At 42.8% G+C, this 24,293-nt stretch overlaps 1 protein-coding gene across 2 annotated transcripts; it reads left to right on the top strand.

The window, feature by feature from the left end:
- The first annotated feature begins 1,659 nt into the window (after window positions 1-1,659).
- Window positions 1,660-23,888, top strand: AKAP14 (A-kinase anchoring protein 14). 2 transcript variants are annotated; one of them, XM_045817557.1, is made up of 7 exons: window positions 1,660-1,720; window positions 7,044-8,321; window positions 12,542-13,506; window positions 13,596-13,687; window positions 18,195-18,374; window positions 20,913-20,965; window positions 21,529-23,888. In XM_045817557.1, exons 3-7 carry the CDS (start codon window positions 12,552-12,554, stop codon window positions 21,626-21,628), a joined length of 1,380 nt encoding a protein of 459 aa, XP_045673513.1. In that variant the 5' UTR covers window positions 1,660-1,720; window positions 7,044-8,321; window positions 12,542-12,551; the 3' UTR covers window positions 21,629-23,888. The 2 variants fall into 2 exon arrangements, with proteins under 2 accessions (XP_045673513.1, XP_045673512.1); XM_045817556.1 differs by lacking the exon at window positions 1,660-1,720 and having other exon boundaries at window positions 6,897-8,321.
- The last annotated feature ends 405 nt before the right edge of the window (window positions 23,889-24,293 follow it).

Below are 24,293 nucleotides of genomic sequence, written 5' to 3' on the forward strand. Positions count from 1 at the left end.
TCACTGCAGTGAGGGACCTCAGGCTGAGAAAGCAAACATTAAACCCCTCCCTTCCTGAGGAGTTGATGTACAATGTTGGGAGGATTGGAAGGATGGTCACATCAGGAAGCTCCACCATCTGTCAGCTGTGTGACCTTACACAAGTCACTTCACTGCTCTGAGCCTCAGGTCTTCCATCTCTCAAGTGAAGATAGTATGTATTCTGCATATGTCACTGGGTTTCTGAGACTCATGAAGTCGTGTATATGAAATAGTTGGTAACTGTACAGCCCTGTGCATCATTGCTGGTGTTGTAAGTATCCCCTAAGCACCCTAGAAACCCCAAAGGCAGTTATTCAAATGTGATGCCAGGAAGTAAGTAAGTGTAGGTGTTGGTAGCAGTCTTCAGCTCTCTTTAAGTGATCACAACTTAAGTATTCCTAGAGCACTGCAAAGAGACAGCAGACAACACTAACCTCAATTACTCTGAAGGTATTTTCTGAAAACAAAGGAAAACCCATCTTAATGCCACTTCACCTGAGGACATCTTTTCATTGCTTTTAGAGTGGGGGGGGGGTGGAGAGAAAGAGAGAGAAACATTAGTTGGTTGTCTTCCTCATGTATCCTTACCTGGAATTGAACCCCCAACCTAGGTATGTGCCCTGACTGGGGACTGAACCCACAACCATTCAGTTGATGGAAAGATTCTCTAACCAGCTAAGCCACACCAGCCAGGGCAACCATAGGTACCCTGACTGGGATTTGAACCCACAACCTACGTATGTGACCTGATGGGACAACAACCGACTGGGCCACACTGGCCAGGGCTGCCACTTGTTTTAAGGGAAGGTGGTAAGTGGATGGAATTGAAGCTTGCTACCATACTCGAAAGCAAGCTTTTGAATAAGGGTGGGGAGTGGGGTAAAAGTTAAGCATCACTTGTTTTTTTAAAGTTTTCCTATCACTATGATACTTCTGTGACCTGAGGACTCAAATTATCCTATTATACTCTTGTGAGACCTAAGATACATGGAAAAATTAGAGTTTTTTCTTTCCCAAGCATATCAATACAGATTTTAGATAACTAACGAGACTAGCACTCAGCATCTTTGTTTGGGCCTGTGTATGCTTGTATTAATGCTCCACTCCACCCACCACCTCATCCACACCCCCTAACTAAATATTTCATCTCTGAGGTGTGGACATGCTGCAATATTATTTTGGGATGTGCTCTTCTTTGCCCTCCAGACAAAACTGGAGCAGACCCTACAGCACACTGAACTAGGGTTGAGAATATAACCATCACATTTTGGTGCATTGCTGATAAAAAGGCAAGGGAAGGGAATGTCTGAAAAACTAAATCCAGAGCGATGTTTGCATAATCTTTAACTGTTAAGGGTTTCTTTGGCTTATCTGTGTGTGCTCTGTGTTTGATGCTGTTGGCTGTAATATAACTTCCTTATTCCCCTCCCCAAAGGCTCTTTTGCAATGAAGAGCCAAATCACTGCTTTTGGGATTTCCACAAAACTTGGTTCAGCATTAAGAGACCTAATTGTTCCTTTCAAGCTGCCACTGAGAAAATGGCCTAGTACGTCTTACTTGTGTAAACCCATGTAACTGCTGCTTTGTTAGTTTGAACACATTAAAAAAAAATCTGTTGTTTTGTTTCTTGGCAGGTATGTTCCTCAGCTCCAGAAACATGGAGAAACCAATCATTACATATGGGCTAGAGAATGGTCAGGTAATAAAATTTACAAACAAGTACGCAATTTCAATTATGACCCCAAAGAACTATAATTCCAAAAGCAGTAGAAAAAAGGTAGGGAGGACAGTGGAAACACTGAGCATTACTGCCCTGACAAAACAAAAATCTTTCCCAAGTGTTTGAGATTTCTTGGGTATACCTTGCCTGTCCCCCTGTGTGCCACCTGCCACACAGCTGGGGGAGTGTCAGTTTCATTCAGCAGAGAAAGTTTCCCTGTTAGGCCTAATACCCTTTGTTTCTATAGACCAGAAAATAGCACAGCCCCCAGAAACACACTATGCTCTCTTACCTCTGAGAGCCCCATCTTTGGGGTGACGTACCTTAGATCTGTAGGGCAACCCCGGAGTTTTCATCCAGTGCCTTTGAGAGTAGTCCATGTAGTCATGACTGTGGATCACAACAACAAGGCATCACCATCAAAAGTCCAGGCGTCCAGCAACAGCTCTGCCATAGCACCTTTAAAAATTTATGTATGTATGTATGTATGTATGTATTTATAGAGAGGGGCAAGAGAGGAAAAAATACATCAATGTGAGAGAAACTGGTTGGTTGCTTCTTGGAGGTGCCCCGACAGGGGACCAAACCTGCAACCCAGGCATATTCTGCAACCTGGAATTGAACCAGTGAACTTTTTGCTTTGCAGGATGACTCCCAACCAATTGAGCAACACCAGTCAGGGCTGCCATAGTACTTATATTGTAAGCAAGGCACTGTTCAGTGAGGCACCCACCCTGTAGCAGCTTTACATGTTGAAGGATGGATGGAATGTTCTGAGAGGTCTTTGTGACATCATGACTGTCAGGGGTCTGCCCACCTGGGACTGACCAGTACTGTATTTAGTAGGGTTTATAGCTTTTACTGTTGGAGGATAGGCTGCTTTCTTCCTCTTCTGGCTACAGTCTGGTAGCCCTTTAGATTTGACGCAAGGTCACTCAGCCACATTTACTTAGAACGTGCCCAAATCCAACATACCTTGCTACATTTGACTTGCTAGTTACCTTTTCATGCGAGCACACCTTATCTTCCCAACTAGATTGTCAGCGCATTGAGGGTAGACATCTTGTCTTATTCAGCTCCACTTCCCCAGTCTGCCACCCCCACATTTTGCAGGTATTTAAAAGATGTGTGCTGGCTGACTGGGTTCACTTGACAAGAGAAAGTCAGCATTTAGCCACAGCTTCATCCCCACGAGCTGGCATCCTTGCTAGGCATGGGCAGGGAGAAGGAAGAGTAAGGAAAGGGTAAAAGAATATAAGAAGATAAATAAGGGAAGGGGCTGATAGGGTGAGCTTGAGGATACAAAGGTGGAGAGGGCGGGAACTGAGAGGGAATGAACATGACTGAAAAGAAACAGGTAGGAAAAAATATAAATCAAGGCCCAGGGTGTGGAATCCCTGAAGAGATGGCCCCACTTTTTCTCCATTTCATTTTTTCAGTACCAATCAAAAATAAATTCCATATATTGTTTAGCAAATACCATTGTTTTGTGACAAAAGAAACAAGTCATAACAACAAAACTCCCCAAGAGTCAAACTCATAACAATGCCAAAATAAATCACAAAATTATACAAATTCAAATCTTATGCAACATAAATATGAGTTACTCGCTATGGTGGCTGTGACCTGCCTACCCATTGGGCAGCCATCTGCGAAGGTCTCCCTTACACGGGAAGATGTGCAGGGACAGGCCAGTTCCCCAGTAGAACTCAGCTCAGGAGCCAGAGGTTGAAATAGGAAATGAAAAGTTGCACTTGGATGAGGAAATCATCAGACCAGGAATATGTGGAAATAATTTGGACCCTTTGCAAGAAATGGTTATAAAAGGGGAAGGGAAGGAAGGGGCAGAGGAGGAGGACCATCTGTTGATAGTAAATGTGTGTGCAGAGGAAATATGTGCACCTGGCATTTACTTCATACACACTCACTTGGTTCAGGCCAATGTGCTTGGCCCCACCTGGCACTTGGGTCTCAAGGACACCGCTTTGCAAGCTTCCATGTGGATCAGCAAGCTGCTCCTGTAGAAAACTAAGGGGTTTCCCCCACCGGGAACAAAGGTCCAGTATCTTTTTTTCCTTTTGGCTGAGAACCCATGGGTGTCACCACCTTCTTTCAGACTTAGGAATAAATTCTGTGACTGGCCAGGGGCAGGCATACTTGGTGCGAGACATTTCCTGGTCCCAAGACAGGATTCTGTAGGCACCTGAAGAGCAGAGCACTTGGGGTGATGGAACTCACTGATGAGGAAAGGAGTAAATGGATAGTACTCAGGTGGAAGGCCTTCAGAGTCTCCCTTGCCTGATCCTGGGCCCCAGCGATTGTTCATCCAACAAAAAGGCCAACAGGGACCCTGGTCCTGCGATCTGCCCAGCAGTGGTAAGCGTGGAGCTGTGCAGCAGGAGAGGGCCCCACTTTCTGTGCTCTGCCATCAGTCACCTCTGCCTAGAGGCCTCTTCCCCAACTGTCTGCGATTCAGGAAGAAGCCAACAGTGTTGAGACCTGTAAAGCTTTCAAATACAGTTCTCCCCAGTGAGCACCATATCCATCTTACAAAATTGCACCCCCACCCCCATCTTGGCACTCAGAGCAAGTGAGGCCCTGTCCTCTACCCCCAGGGTCTGTCCAGTCAGGTAGCCTAGGGGCCCAAGTGGGAAGGCCGGGCTATCTCCCAGGACCACATATGACACACAGCACACTCACAGGGATGACCTGTATTCTGTCTAGAAAGGGACTCCTTAAGCATTGTCCTGAAGGCCTGCAGCATTTGGCAGTGGTTCATCTTTGTGCACAGGCTCCGTGCTGCCTGGTGAATAGTAGGCACATTGCTGACCCACATGTGGGGCCAAGAGTGAGGGCTTGGAGGTGCGGGGAGGTAGGGCTCCCTGACAATAGGGGAGGCTCAGGGCGGGCTGGGGCATCAAGGTGGGGACTGGGGCTTCACAGCCTGTAGAGTTGATTTCCTTCCTGAGAAATATGAGGCTGGGCTGCGCAAGCCTCTGGCCAGCTCTTCCTCTGTGGCCCCACCTGCTCCTCACATCTCTCCCGTTCCTCTTGGGGTCTTCTGAGTCACCTCTCCACACTTACCTGCACTGGGCAGAGCAGGGTGAGGTTTGGAAGAACCTGTCCTCAGTGTTGCCTCTGCGTTCAAAAGGCCTCTAGTCTGGAACACCTGGAGGCCACAGTTTGTCGCTTCAGTGAGGGCCTTGGCTGGGACGTAAGGTTTTGGCCCAGGGGAGTTTAGGTTCCTGCTTCACAGAGCAGCCTTTCTAAAAATCTCTCCTGGCTCCCCCCACCTCCTGTGTCATGAAAGCATTTTTGCCCATAAGGAGTTTCTCATCACTTGCCTACATATGTCTCCCCTAGGCAATTAAGAATCCCACTGGCAGCCCTCCCAGGCCAGGTCCTCACCCTGGGCCTCTCACCAATGGCCTCAGGGCTTCTTAGGAAAGATCTTAATGCCCTTGCCCACAAAAGTTTGGCAGTAGGGGCCTACTATTTCTAGCTTCCCCTGACCCCATCTTGCAGGTAACCTAGAGGAAGGGCAGGGCAGGGCAGGGCAGGGCAGTGGATCTGGGCCTGCTGTGGCACTAGAAGTTTCCTAGCAGTTGCTCTGATGGGCTGTGTGGGAGTCAGACCAGTGAAGAGAACTCAGGCCATCATCAATGGCATTCTGGAACCTGCATGCTCACCAGTGACAGTGTCCACACAAGTCCTCCTCCTCCTGGCTTGGCTGCTGGGTGTTAGGCCTAAACAGCAAGAGCTTAAGACACACCTGCCCCCATTGTCACAGGCAAATTTCTCCAGCTTTGGGGAAGCGGCGGACTCTGACTTCTCTACTTTGTTTTTCAATTACAGTTTACTTTCCATAGTACTTTGTATTTGTTTCAGGTTCTGTCTTTTGTGGTGAGTCTTTTCATCATCATGATTGTGATAACTAATGTTTATTGAGCATTTAAGCAGGGGTGTCCAACCTGCAGCCCATGGGCTGCATGCGGCCCAGAATGGCTATGAATGTGGCCCAACACAAAGTCATAAATTAAAACATTATGAGATTTTTTTGTGATTATGTATCATAATGTCATGTAAAATAAATGTACATACTCTCTTGCTATTTGTACACATGTGCGGCTTCAGTTTTACAGTGGTGTGAAGCTTCCAGTGTGTTATCTTCCAAGTGCAGACAGTAGAATTGACACCATCAGACGTTACATGTGCTCATGCTGGCTTAGTGAGACAGTGGTCATCAGTAATATTTCAACCTACCATTGCAACCTTAGACATTTAATGTTATTTAGAAGTCATATAAGCATTCTTATTTGACTATTAAAGGTACTTCCACACCTCAGCAGCGCCTCACACATTGCTCATCTCGCTTTATAGTCAGCCCTCTGCTCCGCCCTGCATTGGATGCTGAGAAGGCTGTGGAAGGGCCCAAACCTTGCTGTCTATTTCCCTGTCAATTAATTTTTTAAAAAGGTCTTATTTATTTTTAGAGAGAGGGGAAGGGAGAGGGAAAGAGAGAGGGAGCGAGAAAGAGAGGGAGAGAAACATCAATGTGTAGTTGCCTCTAGTTGCTCAATCCACTGATCTACACCAGCCAGGCTAATTTTTATAATAAATGTAAATAAAGTCCCTATCTATTATTATTATTTTTAATCCCAGCATGGTTTCTACAACATTTCAGAAGATTGTTCAGTGAAAAGTGGACAGATGCCTACTTTTTTGTCAAGGCAAACAGTAAGGCACTCTGCTTAAGTTGTAGGGAATCTGTACAAGTTTTCAAAGACTATTACTTGAAAAGGCATTATATACAAAAACATGCTGCTGGATTCAAGGCATATGAAGGATTATGTTGTAAGGACAAAATAGTGGAAAAAAGTCTGTCCTCTCAATAAAAATTCTTTCAAAAAGTTATGACTCGGGTGGATTCCATTGTAAAAGATAGTTATGTGGTAGCATATTTAATATAAAAAAAAATAAGCCCTGGCTGGCGTAGCTCAGTGGATTGAGCGCGGACTGGGAACCAAAGTGTCTCAGGTTCGATTCCCAGCCAGGGTACATGCCTGGGTTGCAGGCCATAACCCCCAGCAACCGCACATTGATGTTTCTCTCTCTCTCTCTGTCTATCTCCCTCCCTTCCTCTCTAAAAATAAAAACAAATAAAATCTTAAAAAAATATATATATATAAAAAATAAAACCATTTACTGATGGTGAGTTTATTAAGCAATGCATAAAAAGCATGGCAGATATAATTTGCCCTGAAAAATGGGGATTATTTCTAAAATCAGTTTGTCTTGCCAGGAGAACTGAAGAAATTGGAAAATCTATTGAAAGAAGTCTGGAGAGTAAAGCTGCTAATTTTGAATTTTATGCTTTGGTGATGGGTGATAACACTAATGCTACAGATATGGCTCAACCTGCCATTTTTACTAGAGGTATTGATGACGGATATGATGTCACTGAAGAAATGGCATCTTTAGTGCCATTAAAAGATACAACTAAATCAAGAGATTTATATGAAACAGTAAAAAATATGTTAAAGTGATTTTCTTTGTCCATTGTCAACATGTCTGGTATAGTTACTGACGGTGCCCTGGTGATAGCAGGTGAAATAGAGGGGTTTGTAAAATTAATAGAAGATGATGCAATTGCCACCCAAAACTCATGTCTGATGAAGTATCACTGCATAGTACATCAAGGAAATTTATGCACACAAGCTTTAAAAATGGATAATGACATGCGAATTATCATCAAGACTGAAGTTCCTAAGAGCCAAGGGACTGAATCATCCCCAATTCCAGGAATTCCTTAAAAGTACAGATGGTGACTATGGAGACATCATTTAGTTTTTGGATGTAAGATGGCTAAGTCGAGGCCAAATGTTGAAAAGATTTTAGTTTGTGACATGTTATCAAGTCATTCATGATTTCAAAAAGCAAATTTGTGCTGGAACTTGATGATGAAAACTGGCTTCCGGATTTAGCATGTTTAGTGGATTCAACTGCTCATTTAAATGAGTTAAATATACATCTTCAAGGATAAAACTGACTTATCAATACTCTGTTTCAAACTGTAACGGTGTTCCAAATGAAACTGAAATTATGGCAAGTTCAAATTAAGGCAAATAATTTTATGCATTTCAACACATTGGCTAAACAGTTCTGTGAACAGCAAAAAATATGCAGCCTTGCTTTTTGATTTGATACAAGAATTTGAAAACAGATTTCAAGATTTCTGGGAAAGTAATATTTTGCTATATTTGTTACTCCATTTTCAGCCGACATAAATATGTTACCTGCCAATTTTCAAGTGGAATGCATAGAGCTGCAATCTGACATTCAACTTAAAGAAAAATTTGGTCATGTCTCTTTAGTGGACTTTATAGGTCCTATCTTCCCAGGGACAAATATCCCTTGCTTCACAATTGTGCCTTATTCATGTCATCGCTATTTGGCAGCACCTACATTGGCAAGCAACTATTTTCAAGAATGAACCACATTAAAAGTAAAATCAGAACCAAAATATCTGAAGAGCACCTTGAGAACTCACTGAGAACTGCAACTACTTCTCTCAAACCAGGTATGGATGCACTAGTTTCTCAAATACAATGTCAAACATCCCACTAGTTTTATATTGCCCTCTTTTCTTTTATAATAAAAATATTTTAAAAAATCAATGACATTCATTACTTAGACAAGTACATTTTCTATATTAGTGATCATAAACATGGGAACCTGCTCGACGATTTTAAAAGATTAACAAAAGGGCCCAGGCTGGTGTGGTTCAGTGGATTGAGCACTGGCCTGTGAACCAAAGGCTGTTCTATTACCGGTTCTATTCTAAGTCAGGGCACATGCCTGGGTTGTGGGCCAGGTCCCCAGTTGGGGGCATGCGAGAGTCACCACTCACATATGTTTCTCTCCCTTTCTTTCTCTGAAAATAAATATTTGTTTAAAAAATACTATAAGAAGAGCTGCTGCATAACTAGGGTTATTATATGAGGACTTTTTTGCTTATCTGTGGTGGTGGATATCATGAAAATTATGTACAGACCTTTTTTTTGCTGTTGTTCATCAGTTTTTGTTAGTGTTTGTGTACTTAATGTGTGGTCTAAGACAGCTCTTCTTCTTCCAGTGTGGCCCAGAGATGCCACAAGTTTGGACACCCCTGAATTAAATCATAATATATCATTGATTATATGATGAACCCCCATTTCGGAGATGTTGAAATGTGGGGGAAGCAACACTGAATATACTGTGCCACTGAATTGTTCACTTTAAAATGGTTAATTTTATGTGATGTGAATTTTACCTCAAATTATTATTTTTTTAATGTGAATCAATAAAAAAGACAATCTTTGAAAATAATTAAGCACAGAGGGAGGTCCTAACCTCAGAATTTGGGAATAAATAATAAACAAAAAGCTCAGTCAAGAAGTTGGACAGCTTTGGGTTTGAGTTTTTGACAACTTCTTTTTCTTCTTCTTTTTTTAAATCCTAGCCCAATGACATGATTATTGATTTTAAAGAGTGGGGGAAGGGAGGAAGAGATAAAGAGAAACATTGATGTGAAAAAGAAACATTGGCCCTGGCTGCTCAGTGGATTGAGTGTGGGCTGCAAACCAAAGGGGTTGCCGGTTCGAGTCCCAGTCAGGACACATGCCTGGGTTGCAGGCCAGGTCCCTATTGGGGGCCACATAAGAGGCAACCACACATTGATGTTTCTCTTCCTCTCTTTCTCCCTCCCTTCCCCCCCCTCTCTCAAAATAAATAAACTAATTGGCTGGCTTCCTTGTATCATATGTACCCTGATGGGGGACTGACCCCCACGCATATGCCCTGACCAGTAACTGAACCCTTCGGTTTATGGGATGATGCTCCAAGTGAGCTGAGCCACACCAGCCAGTGAGTCACACCAGCCAGGGAAGCCAGGGCAGCCAGGGCTTGGCAAGTTCTTCAATACTCTCTGTGCCTCAGGGGCTGCTATGAGGATGAGGAGTAAATGATTTAACACATACTGAGTCCTCCACACAGTGACTGCAAGGCTCATTGTTGCTTTGCTATCCTTGCTGTGGCAGCCCTGTAAACTCATCATCTCCTGCAGGGGAGAAGCTGGGTATGGACACTACAGCTTGGTCCTGCTTTGGAAGTCAAATTGTTGCTTTACCTGACTAGCCCCTTCCTTTACTAACAGAAGTAGCCAGAGTTCTCACTGGGGCTTTGTTTCCCATTGGTTATTAACAGAAGTGGCCAGAGTTCTTATTTGGGCTTTGTTTCCCATTGGTTGAAACTGGGGTTTCCATGGCAGCACTTGTAAACATTCCGTCTGGGAATCCTGGAGAAAAGCTGCTGAGAGACTCTTTCTGAGGCTTCCCTGGCTACCGCTATTTCCAACAAGGATCTGGTCACTCAGGTATTGGGGGTTGTTAAGGGTGGGAGGACACAAAAAGGAGAGGCCAGTCAGAGGGACGCTTAAGAAAGATTTGCGCTCAGGGATGTATGTGGATAAGATCCTGCTGTAGCACAGGGCTCCCTTAGGGAAGGTCTTAAAGAGGTGCTTCCATGGATAAAGCCCCAAGTTCATTTGCTTTGTGTTGGGAGACATACATTCGGCTTCCAGTCAATTCATCCAGAGGGAATTTGCTGAAAGCCAAGTCACTGAATGACCAAGTCACCAAATGAGCCATTTTCTGAAGGATCCAGTTACTGTGTGGACTCACTAAAGCACACTGAATTTACCAAAAACCACTATTGTTGTCTTTACCTACGGAGTTTACACCAAATCCCTTTGTCCAAATCGGGCTGGGGAAAACCAGTGGTGCTAGGTTAAAGACTCCCTCACCCTTCATTCAGCCTCTCGTCACTCTAGAATGGGCAGACTGGGAGGATTCCATTTCCCCCCAGCAGATGGCCCTGTCCACTCCTCAGCTGCAGCAATAGGGAACTGAGGCAGAGGAAGACTGAGCCTAAAATGCTCATAAGAAGACCCAAATGAACACGAGTCAGCATTGTTACCAGAATGTTTAAGGGCTGTCCCAACCATTCTTGCACAGGAACAGGGCTGCCTTGTGCAGTTACTCACCATGCCCTGGGAATAATGATGACACTGAGAAAGGGAGCAAAGGTCGACCCTTTTTGAAAGAGGCTCATGCACAGAATGAGAACATTCTGGACTCCAGATGGAACAGGTCCCCAACACTCTGTGAATCTTGGAGGGAGGATAGCAGTATAGTTAAGAGCACGGGCTGTGGAGCCGGACAGTCTGGGTGTGAGCTTCGCTTATTCCTTTCGCATGGGAACAAGAGTCCCTCCCTTTATGACCCAGGGTCTCAGGAGGAAACTGGTGGCATACTAAAAGTAGGGTAGGTAGAGAAGGGTTAAGGGAATATTTACAAAGGTCTGGGCAGACAGTGGGGAAACAAGGGCAAGAAAGGCAAGCACAGCGCTCCAGGGCTGGTTATAGTGGGGCCATACCAGACTGAGAAGTTGTGAGAGCTGCCCTGGGAGAAGCAGGGGCCTTCCTTCCCCACACAGCCAGCCACAGGTGACCCCGTTGGGGGACAGCCCCCTGGGGAATATATACCTCAGCCTCACTCTCCTTCGTTCAGCCTCGTCTCCCCATTGTGTGGAACCTCCTGGGAGACAGGGCATGGGAAAGCCCATTCATTGATGAGTGCAGCCGGGTCAGCCTTCCAGGGTAGAGAGCAGGGAAGATGGGGGAGAATAGATCTGGAAGGGCCAATGAAAGGTAGTACATGATCTCACAGGGCTGTGGTGAGAGTTGAGGCACACTAAGCACCCCCAAATTGGGAGTTGCTATTTATAGAAAAATACATAGCTGCCTTAGGAGACAGAGACCCACTTTCCTGTAGCACCCCCAATGCACGGATTGCCTGCAAAGAATTTATAACTGTGCTAGAAGTAAGTAACTTCTTCTAAGTGAAGAGACTTAAATATAGCAGGGAAAGAGAAGCCACAACTCAAGAGAAAAGACTGAAAAAATATGAAAAGTGTACAAAGACTCCTAGCTCAATGATGAGCCCTTCAAAACCCTGATAACTCTAATTTTCACAATTTCAACAGATGTAGAAGGCATTTGGAAAATATTAGCCTCATTTATGATGAATACCTTACTAAAACAGGAGCAGACAAATATTTCCTTGATGGGATAAATCTGAAGCCATAAACCAGCTGGTGTAATGCCAGAAAGCATATGCCCATTGAAGTCAGACACAAAGGAAGGATGCTCCTTATCTCCACTTTCATTTAACACTTTCCTGGAAGCATTAACCAAAACTGATACATATTTCAGGAAAAGAGATGGTAAAAAAATGATACTTTCTAGCAGATGACATAATTGTATACCTGTAAAATCCAAGAGAAAAACCTGAGAACCCCCCGCCCCCATGTTGCCTCTAATTATTTTCATTCACTTTAAATAGCTATGTGCTCTCAGTCACATAAAGCAGGGTTTGAGGTTCTATTAAAGACTCAACTAGAAATCAGTATTGTTAGAACTCCAAAGAAGTTAGGAATCATTCTACTACATCTTAAGTCTTCATAGTAATATGAATCTGAAAGTCCTTGGTTTCCAGGAAAAGTAGATCTCAGTGGCCAGGCACAAAAGTGAAACAGTGAGGCCTCACTCCCACCCAAGCTCCTAAACCCTTTCCTAGAGGAAACAACCATTTCTTGTCTCTTGTGATTATTCAAGAGATAGTCTGTACTTATACAAATGTGTACTTGCTCATGTGCATGCACACACACACACAAGGTAACTTCTTGAGTTTCTTTTTCCAGCCAAAAGAAAATGAAGAAGGGGAGAACTATCAGATTTAACAAAATAGTATATGTGCATAACCATCCCCCAATCCCATTGGTGGATAAAAACAGCAATGTGACTGAACCAGCAATGCATAAAGGTGGTAAAGTGGCTCTACCAGCAATGCATAGAGAAGACATCAATATGACTGAACCAGCAAAGCATAAAGATGACAAATTGACTCTACCAACAACGCATACAGACAATGTGACTGAACCAGCAATGCATAAAGGTGGCAAAGTGACTCTACCAGCAATGTATAGAAAAGACACCAATGTGACTGAACCAGCAAAGCATAAAGGTGGCAAATTGACACTACCAGCAATGTATAGAAAAGACACCAATGTGACTGAACCAGTAAAGCATAAAGATGACAAACTGACTCTACCAACAACGCATACAGACCATATCAACATGACTGAACTAGCAAGGCATAAAGATGGCAAAGCGACTCTACCAGCAATGCATACAGAAGATGGCAGTGTGACTAAACCAGCAACACACACAGAAGACAGCAATATTACTGGACCAGCCATGCCCACAAAAGACAGAGGTGTGACTGGACCAGCAATGCCCACAGAAGACAGCTATGTGACTGGACCAGCAGTGCCCACAGAACAGAGCGATGTGACTGGACCAGCAGTGCCCACAGAACAGAGCGATGTGACTGGACCAGCAGTGCCCACAGAACAGAGCGATGTGACTGGACCAGCAGTGCCCACAGAACAGAGCGATGTGACTGGACCAGCAGTGCCCACAGAACAGAGCGATGTGACTGGACCAGCAGTGCCCACAGAACAGAGCGATGTGACTGGACCAGCAGTGCCCACAGAACAGAGTGACGTGACTGGACCAGCAGTGCATACAAATGATGGCGAGGTGACTGAAGTAGCTCTACGTTTAGCTCAGAGTGCCATCATTGCTGCTGTTCAGACTGTGCAAGGTAGTAATTCTGTTTGGGTACCTAAAGGACTGTTTTGTAATATAATGTCACACTACCAGGCAACTAACAAATTCACACCTTTTTTGCAGAAGATGACTACCCCATTGAAAATATCAAATGGCTCACACATGGTGAATTCACAACAGAAAAGTGCCGTGTACAAATTGAGGAGTTCGTTAGGGTAAGTTTGTTGACCACTCCAGCTTGGTGTACAAGGGCAAAGAACAATAAAAAGGTTCTTCTTTGATGGCAGGTTTAAAGTCCAGAATCCCTAGGAGATGATATCAAAGGCAACTACATGTCTTCATCTGCATTCCAAAATCAAGATGCAATAGTCTTTGAAGGTGAAAAGCACAATTGTTATTTCCCTGTGCTTGTATCATCCTCTCCTTATATTTTCCTGGGAAAATCTGATATTCCTAATTAAGCAATTTTTCCCATCTGGTGCTCTAAATGGGGGCCTACTGGCCTAAGGAGGGAATGTCTTTTCTCAAACAAGAGTTCTCCAACAGCAACTTTAGAATTCTCAGTATTAACAGAGGGGATGTTCATGGGTCAAGTATTTTTGCTGTACCTTTGGAACATACTGCTTGCACACTCAGATGCACAGGCCAGTGAATTCCTTCTTTTCCACCTGTGCCTGACTCTGACCCATTCATGTGGCTTAACCTGACAGCTCTGGTGAAAAGGTCCTGGGTTGCTTTGCATAACTGGTGGGTGGATAAAGAAGCATGACTCAGAGTCCCCACTCACTGTATTTCCCCAGAAGAGAGACCAGGTGAAATTGGTGGAGGCAACTCCCAGCCCTGGGAGAAGTTTCCTGCTGTCTCTGTTCCTCTGGTCAGCCCACCAGAGTGATGGCCCTAAGAACCCTACACTCTAGGCAGCCCTGGTCAGGTGAGAAGGAGGAAAGGTCAGGGATTTCTGGCTTCACACCTTTTGTTTATACTCCAGTGGGCACAACTCACCATTCCAGTTAGAAGGGGTATCTGGAGCATAGTGAAGATAAATGGTGCCAAATACTATTTACTCTTCGTCTTTCTTGCTCTGAAGCACATCTCCATTTGGGCAAAAGTCCTTGCCTGCTACACCCAGGGTTTGTGAATCAGACTGGAATGGGACACAAAATAAGCAAGAAAAATTTCCCCTGCAAATCTCACTGGTTATTCTGAACAAAAGGCAAATGTAAGTCCTGACAATAGTCTTACAGGACACAATGTGATCTGAGTCCCCTCCTCCCTCCCAGCTTACTGCTCAGACTCCATCACCTACTACCTTCTCCCTTTTCACCTTCCTTATTCCAGCCACACTTGCCTCCTTGCTGTTCAACTGCCAGGCATGTCTCCACCTCAGGGCCCTTGCACTTACTGTCCCCTCTGCAGGGAATACTCTCCCTTGAGATCTATTTTCATGGTTCATGCCCTACCTTTCTTCAGATCTTTGTTAAATGCCACTTGCTCATTGAGGCCTTTCCTATCCACCTCATCTAAAATTGCAACCCTCTCTCCTTCTCTGATTTTTTTGTTGTTATTTTTTCTTTTAAAAAAGATTTTATTTATTTTTAGACAGAGGGGAAGGGAGGGAGAAAGAGAGGGAGAAAAACATCAATGTGTGCTTGCCTCTCATGCGCCCCATACTGGAGACCCAGCCTCCAACCCAGGTATGTGGCCTGACTGGGAATCGAACCGGTGACCCTTTGGTTCGCAGGCTGGTGCTCAGTCCACTGAGGCACATCAGCTGGGGGTCTGATTTATTTTTTATTTAGTACTTAGCTCTACTTAAGATATTAGATTTTACTTATCCACTCTATTGCTTTTCTTCTACCACCAGAGCATATGGTCCATGAGGACAGAGACTTCTGTTCATTTCTCTATCACCAGCCTCTATAGGCGCTCTATAAATGTTAAATACATGAACAGGTTTATTCTCTCTGTACCATTATTTCTTGAAGATGAAGAGCTTAGCTACTTTGTTTTTTAAAAAGATTTTATTTAGAGAGAGAGGAAGGGAGGAAAAAAGGGATGGAGAGAAACATCGATCAATTGCCTCTTGCATATCCTCAACTGGGGACCTGGAACCTGACCTGCAACCCGGGAATGTGCCCTGCCTGGAAATTGAACTGGTGACCTTTTGCCTTATGGGATGATGCCCAGCCCACTGAGCCACACTGACCAGGGCAAGCTTTCCTACTTTGTAGGGCTTTTGTGAGGACAGAGACAATTAGAACATGACTGAAAAGCTAAAAGCTCTACATAACTCCTGACATCAAATCACCCTGTTTTCAGCCCCAGTAATGCAGTGAATTGAAATCTACCATCTCAGTGTCAGGTGTTTCTGATAGAGCTTTCTCAAGCTTCGTGCAGATGTCCCAGAGTCTACCACACACCAGGGGATGGCAAATGAGTTACCATTTACCGAACACTGCTATGTGCCAAGCACTGCTGAGCACTACATGTGCATCATGTCACTTAATCCTCACAACAAACCTGAATGCAGGTACATCAGTGTATCCATTTTACAGATGAGGAACCTTGAGGCTTGCAGAAGTTGGGCAATATGTCCAAATTCTTTGTGTTTAAGCAGAAAATCAAGTTCTGATCATAGGTCTGTCTGATAGATTTTTCCCACCACAATAGGAAAAGGAATTGTTGATGACAAAAAACCCGCAGAGTTTTACTATCAATGCAAAATGCAAATTCAAGAGACTTTAAGGTATTGTGGTGTGAATAAGAATGGTTCCATCTGGTGTCAGAAGGCTTGTGTGTCTGTGGGGAGGGAATATGTACACTTACACATTGACAGCAGGCACAATAATTGGTTTATTCTCTTCAGGAACATAACCTGGCAACAAGAATAGACACATAAGTTCCTTATAGGAGAAAACTGGAAAATCCCCAAGGCCTACCACACAGTTGACATTATTTTTATAATAAAAATAAAACATCATTATAAAAATCCCCAGTGAGCAAAAAGGCACAAGGTATAAAATGAGTGACCCCTTCACCCCCACAATACCCAGTTCTACTCACTCGAAGGTCACTTGCCATTGATAACAGTTTTGTGCATATACTTCCAGTGCCTGCTGATTTTGAGTGTCCAATCTGTAATGGGCTAAGCCATCCATGGCAGAGTGACATAATGACACACTGTTTCCTGGAAGCGAGTATATGAAGCAAGGTTATGTAAAGATTGCAGAACAAGGAAAACACACACCCACTGGAACTACATAAGTCAGCTGCCTGTGCAGTGGTAAAAATGGAAAGAGATTGGCCTGATGGAGGTAGTTGAATTTAATGTGCCCAAGGCTGTCTTAGTTTATAAAAGGGAAAAAAACCCCACTAACACACCAAGTTGAGGAGGAGAGAATCTTAGAACTTAGATCTGGTAGGGTGGAGAGAGAACTGAGCTGGCTGCTGGGGAGCCCGGGGCCCCAATCCCAGCTGTTGTGTTGGACTGTCCTTACCCATTTCTAGGCCCTGGTATCCTCATCTGTAAAGGGCTTCATCAGATGATCTCTAGGGACATTCCAATGCTACAAAGTCTGTCATTATCTGACAGATTAAAAATTAGGGCTGAAAAAAATACTATAGAAGGTTTGGGGAAAAGGGCATGCTTCTATGGGCTTCAAGGGGATGACTATCAAACCTCATTAAAAGGAATGATGATTTCTGTAGGAAGTCACAGTCCCTAATCTCAAGGAATCTAGAGTCTGGTGCTCCTCTCTGGCTGACTGAAAGAGTCAATTGGGCAGAAGCCTGAAATAAAGGAAGCTAAGGCAGAAGGCCAGCCTAATGGTTTTTTAAAAAAAAATGTTCTAAGGAGAGCCTGAAATCATTTTCCCATTTCTTCCCACACTTCCTCCACACATCAGCGGGATTGTTAGACAATCCCACTTCCTTCCTTCTGTGGACCTCCATCTTAATTCAGGATCTTTTTGGATTTGGAAGCGTCCTGTGCCCTAATAGACAGCCAAGGGGTTTCAGTTGAATTGAACTTGTTAATTACCTATAACATTCAAGGTCCTGTTCTAAGAATCAGGGCTGCTCTGACTTCTGTGGTGGACCCTAGGTGCTGATAAGATTTGTACTTTTGAGGGGAAGCTTCTCTAGAGGTATAGACAGGGATATGATGGTTTTGGAAGATCCTGTTGCCTGATTCATTCCTTTTCTGACTTTATTTTATATACCACCTATGGATGCAATGAATCAAATCTGATTTTCAAAAACAGTTTGTGAAATCAGCTTCAAATTATTTTCTAGTCACACCTTTAGGTCTCTCTGAGTACAGTAAGCAGACCTCACGTTCTAATCACTTTCTAATGATTTTCTAATGAGCCAAACTGGTCTCCCAAGTAAGGATCTACAAGGAAGTGAGTGTGTATGTGTGTGTGGTGTATATGCACACACCCACATCTCAGTATAAGAATGTAAAGTCCAAAGCCCAATCTCAAGTGATCTTTGCATTAGTCACTCATTCCATTTCAGCTCCACCTCTTCTCTCTTCCACTTGTAGAGATAATGGGGAGTTAACTCTACTATGAATCCCAATCAAAAACATTGGAAATGGACTCCAGAAGCAGGGCTGTAACTGCTACTATTGTGCACTACGTTTATCGGAGGCCTGAACAGAATTCTGTTTGTCTTTCTCTGTGTGCTCTTTCTTTCTTTTTTTTTTTTAATATAAAACAGACTTGGAAGTATCAAGACTGCTTGGTGTGCTACGCAAAGTTGATAGAGACAAGAGATGTGGTTCACAGCTTCCACTACATCTACTATGTACGCTGGAGCCTCCCAACTGCTCAGAGGCCTATGATACCACAGTCTGCCTATGCCTTCTTCACCATCAAGTTCAACAAAAACAAACCTCCGGTAAGCTCTACCCTTTCTGCCCTGTTTCCTTTGATGAGACTTCAGTGAAAATGGAGACTTCTGTTGTCAAGGCACCGATGGCCCCTTCTTTGTAAAACTTAATAGTCGTATTTCTGTGCTCATTCTGCTTGGCCCATTGGCGGCACTTGCCATAGCTGATCACTCCCTCCTTCATTAAACATTCAACTTGGCTTCTAGACCAGCATATTCTCCTGGTTTTCCTCCTGCTTCACTGGCCATTCCTTCTCAGTCTCTACTGGTTTTTGCCTCCTCCCATCAACCTCTACATGTTGGAATGTCCCAAAACTTAGGCCTTGGACTTCTTATCTGTACTCATTGCCTTGATGATCATATCTAGTCTCCTGGCTTTAAATGACACCTCTAGCTTTTTTTTTTTAAAAAGATTTTATTTATTTATTTTTAGAGAGGGGAAGGGAAAAAGAGAGGAAGAGACACACCAATGTGTGGTTGCCTCTCACACGCCCCCTGTTGGGAACCTGGCCCACAACCCAGGCATGTGCTCTGACTGGGAATCAACCGGTGACCCTTTGGTTTGCAGGCCGGCCCTCAATTCACTGAGCCACATGAGCCAGGGCCCACCTCTAGCTTTTGATTCCCAAATTTATAACTCCAGCACAGACTTCTGCCGCTATGATGTTTAAAAAACATCTCACTTATTGTATCCAGAATTGAACTTCCAATTTTCCCTTCCAAACCTAATCTGCAGTTTCCCTCATCTCAGTTGATGACCAAAGTCCTTGGCATCATTGGTGACTCTCTCTCATCCCTCATCTGATCCATTAGGAATTCCTGTTGACCCTACCTTCAAACATAGGTCCTGAATCTAACAATTTCTTACCACTCCACTTCTACCACCCTGATGCAAGGCAGCATCACCTCTCATCAAGATGATTTCAGTGGCCTTCTGACAGGTCCTTCTGCTCCCACCCTTGCCCTCATTATGTCTTTCTTCAGTATCGCAGCTAGCCAGAGTGACCCTTATAAAATGAATTTATGTCACTCTTCCATTTAAACATGTTCCAACATGTTTCTCAAACTTCAAAGTGCATGCAAGTATTTGGGGACCGTGTTCCAAGGAAGATTCTGATTCAGCAGGTTTGAGGTGGGGCTTGAGATTCTACATTACTAACAAGCCCCCAGGTAAGGCTGATGCTGTGGGTCCACGGAGTATACTTTGAGTAGTAAGGGCCTACAAGGCCTTGTGTGATCCAGCTCCTTGTTATTTCTGCTTTCCCACCACTCCTTCTCCCTTCTCACTTCTCTCTCCAGCCACTCTGATCTTGCTACTCTTTAATAATATAGTCCCGCTTTAGGGCCCTTGCACTTGCTGCTCCCTCTGACTGGAACACTCTCCCCTAAATATGTGCCTAGTCTGCTCTCTCACCTCCTGCACTGTACTTTCAACCCCCGACTCCCCTACCTGCTAATGCTTTTGCTTTTTCTCCATAACACTTTATCACCTTCTGATATTTGACATAATGTATCTTGTTACTGTCTGCTCTCCCTACCAGAAGGTGAGTTCCATGAAGGCAAGGATGTTTGCCTTGCTGTAAAACAAGGCCTAGAAAATAGTAGGCACTCAATAAATACTTGAAGGAATGACTGCTTGTAGCCAGCAGGGAGATCATGAATATGAAGTGTGTTGATAGTTGCTGTGAAGAAAGTAAAAATAACATGAATCCAGGTGCAGGGTTCTCAGAGGACCAGGGTTGATACTAAGCATGCCTGGAACACAGCAGACATAAAAATGTTATGTCCCCTTTGTTTTCCATCCTTTTACAAAAGTTATTTGAAGCTTTGTCTGACTCTAAGGCTTTATATGTGACTACATACTGAGCTAATTATATCCTACAATTCATGCTATTCTAGTACGAACATCTATTCAGGGAGTTTGGAACCTACAGTAATCTAAATAGGTAAAATATGTGGAGCTCTTGCTTCTCCCATTCATATATCCCACCACCAGCTGTGTTGGTAACTGGTAAATCCAGAGACTGGAAAGTAAGGCTGGGGAAGGTAAGCAAGAGCATTAACTAGTGACCACACAGACAAGGCTTGGGAGTAGGGCTTTTGCTCAGAATTCAGAGTATAATTTTGGAGGGGAGAATGGGTGGGGACCACTGAGACAATATTATAGCCTACATTGTTATGCTGTTTTAAAAAGGTTTTCAAACTGGTTCATCTATATTATTTTACTCTTGTGTCATTCCTAAGGGGTAAAACAAGTACTGTCAGTTGAGTAAACAGGAACATGTAAAGCAGGTAAATGACTTACTCAATGAGCCTCTCTTGACTTGTTTCCAATGTCGGGGCGATGCTTAAGATATCTGTTGCCAAAAAGATCTTTTGGAGAATAGAGGTTTGAAGTGACAAAGAGTTACCACCTACAGACCCCTGATTCACAAGGAAGATGAATTCTAGAAATTTAAGAGTATACATATGGACAAGTGTAGAGATGGCAGGAATCATGAGTTGGTATGATTGGTCTAGGCTGACAACTGTCCTTTTCTTTCTTAGGATGCACCCGTTGATGTCTCTTACTTCTTTGAGGGCCAGTCACTGCTTCACAGGTAATGGACATTTGGAGAGTTATTTTAAGTGAGTGGTAGATAAAGGCCATCACACTGCAGGAATCCAGCAGGCCCACAGTCACAGATAACTCACGTAATGGTCATCTTTCTCGTTTGGACACCTACCCCATTAGGATGGACTAAAAGTAGGATACTGCTATTGTTCTAGAAAATTGTGGGGTTTTTTTGGGGGGGATGATTTTTAGTGTCTCATTTTTCAGTGACTAGAAACTTGAGGGTTAGTTGCTGGAGTAGGATGGGGGTAAAGTGGGTCATGTCCATTATTTCTATGGGAAAGTTCACAATTACATGGAATTAACTCACATATAATAAGCCCTCTTATTTGTATAGCAGTTCTCTTAAAGAATCTTTACATACAAGCTCACTAATTCTTTTATTGATTGGGCCTAAGGAATAGATACAGACAGTCTTCACCCCTTCACCCTGAAAAGGCTTTTTTGCTCACAAGGAATGTAACCAAGTAAACAGGGAATCAATCTTTGGCTCAATGATTTCTTTTATTTTAAAAAACTTTTGGTGTATTTGTTTTTCTTCCTCTGCAGACCAGGAATGGCTCACTTTCCAGAAAACTGCTTGATTTACATGATTGAGGCCAAAAATAAGTTAGCAAAGCCATTTGTCTCCGAAATCAATTATGTCTGATTCTTACAGAATGTGTTAGGATTGGATTCCTAATCCAAATGTATTAATAATACGATACTGCACATCAAACCACAAAACATTTATTGAATAATAAACTTGTGGCACACAATCCAGCTGTATTTTTTTTTGCATTCATTCATTTTCCATTTGGCAACTTGCATCATGCTAACAGAGTAACCAGTAAGTTGTTTTCTACTTTCTAAAAGTGTTTCCCCATCACTATCTGTCTCACTCACAGTCTTACAGGTATAGAAGCTGAGTTTAGAGAGTTGCTAAAATTCACCTGTCAGAGCAACAGAGATTGGTACTTGACTGCCCGTCCCCCGATTTGAGCCTAAGTGTTCAGCCCAGATACACCTCTTTATGGGTACAACTGGGGAACAGAAAAACGGCAATGGTTCTATGGCTCATAATATAACCAGTCAGTCTGACGGGTTTCTCTGCTTACAGACCCCTTCATTTACTGTGAGGTAAGCCTTCTTGGTACACACAGTCTGAAGCTCAAACTGGGCATCATCGCAATCATGATGGCAACAGCGTGGCTTCAGGACTGGGGGCAAAAAAAACACGGAAGGCTCGGTCTTCACCCTCACTTATTTTTTGTTTTCTTCCCATCCTCACACCAGATTATCAATTGTTCCTACCATCCCTGTGAGGCTGTCTTGCCTGGCTGCAAAATTTTAAAATACCAAAGACAAATTACATTAGGAGTGATTACTTATAGGTACATCAGAATACATATTTACATAGACAAGCACTGGAAGTGAACACAGAACCCTAAAGACAGCTGATGTGGTAAGAATGTGGGTAGTTTTTCTTTCTTCTTTTTTTTAACTGTTATACTTATGCAACAAATAAAAAGGGAAGGAAAATTTTAGAGCAACAGGTGAGGAGGTGGGAAACTAGAGAAGTCTCCCTGGAGAAGAAAAAATGTAGTATTTCAAATACAACAGCCCTCCTATTAGAATTATGGCTCAGGTGACTGAGCACACAGTTTGAAGTAGTAGCTCTCATGAGCTGAAAATAAAATACTTTCAGCCCTTTTATTCTTTCTTCCCCCTTCCCCAAAAATATGCCATCAAAGCTGTTCTTGGCACATCTTTCCTGAACAAACACTGATGAAAGAAATGGTAAAGCTCTGAAATAAGTTAATATATTTTCTTCCAATTACTCAACAAGCATTTGTTGAGTATCTGCTCTGTGGGAGAGACAGGAGAATCTGATAAAAATCCATAGTATTCATGTATCACAAAATTGTTGCATTTGAACTATCTTGCCTACTAAAAATAAGAGAATAGGCTCATTTAGGCTCTAGGAGCCAGTAACAAAAAATAACATTCTTACAGAACAAAATTTTTAAATGGGGATTAAAAGTTTTGGTTTTATTACACAGGGAAGTAGATGGATTACAACTCATACATTTGGAACCTAGTTAGTTTCCTTTTAACTTTTGGAAAAAACAGATTTCTCAGCAATGATTATAAATAGAAATCACTTCAGATTCAGGGGTCATGAATGTTGCTACATGCCAAGTGGTTGTTTAGTTCATTAGTTGTGCGTTAAAGGTAGACATTTTCCTAGAATATATGCTAAATAGTAAAATTCTGATTTATGCTTTGAAATCTGACTGCCTTATTTTAAAACTTTGAAAAAATGACTTTATAAACTATTCTAAGGAGAGAGGAGGGCATTTTATAAGAGCAGAGTCAGAATTTCCTTATCACCCAGGTAAATTTAAATTTATCCTAGGTACAAAATAGTAATGCAGCTCAAAACAACCTTAACAAAAACAACCTGAACTTCCACTGTCCCCTCCCTTCACTCCTGTGACCTAATGACTAAAACTGAATGACATAGGTAAGGAAAAAGATTGTAATCTCATAGTCCCAAAATTTTCCATTTCTCCCAAACTTAAAAGTCAATAGTAGACAATAAAAAAGTGATAAAGTGCAGGGTTCTATACAAAGTTAAAGATTAAACTGAATCATAGATGTAAAAACAATCTGAAAGGTTAAACAACATTTAAAATAAAATCTGCCTATTACATAAAGGACAGGCAAAATGTTTGATATCATTTTGGCTTCATCCTTATAAACCAACTGAATTAAAATAATGATTCATTTTATTTTCCCTATTAAACTACTGACCATAGTTGACTCCCATTAATTTCTAGTTTTCAAATTATGATCTACATAAAGCTTAGATGGAAATAATGTACTTACAGTGGCACAACAGTAGACTTTCCAATATTTTATATTTGGAAAAAAAAAACACTTTTAAGTAACCTACTAAGAATTTTTAAAACTAATGTTCACATTTTCAATTCAACAAGTCTGTGGGTTAGTTTGCTTTTTGTTTTATTTGCTGGTTTGGGGATTCGTCAGGGACTAAAACCAAAATACATTATTCGCAGGGCAGACTATATATTGTATAATAAAAGTCAATCTTAAAATTCCAGATTTGCTTTTTTCAGCAACGCCTTCATTGTGTTGACAAAACTGGCCTCCTGTATGTTTCTATCAAGTCCATTCATAACACACTCAATATAGAGTAATGGTAATTTCCCACCAGTTCAGTTGGGGTGGGGGCAGGTGTTGTGTAGAGCTATGAGTAGCACTGTCCCATGGTGTGAGAGTTAAGTTTCTCATCTCACTGATATTTTCTC

Source organism: Phyllostomus hastatus, unplaced genomic scaffold, assembly GCF_019186645.2.
Source record: "Phyllostomus hastatus isolate PE091 unplaced genomic scaffold, TTU_PhHast_1.1 phas_scaffold_28, whole genome shotgun sequence".
Lineage (NCBI taxonomy): Eukaryota > Metazoa > Chordata > Mammalia > Chiroptera > Phyllostomidae > Phyllostomus > Phyllostomus hastatus.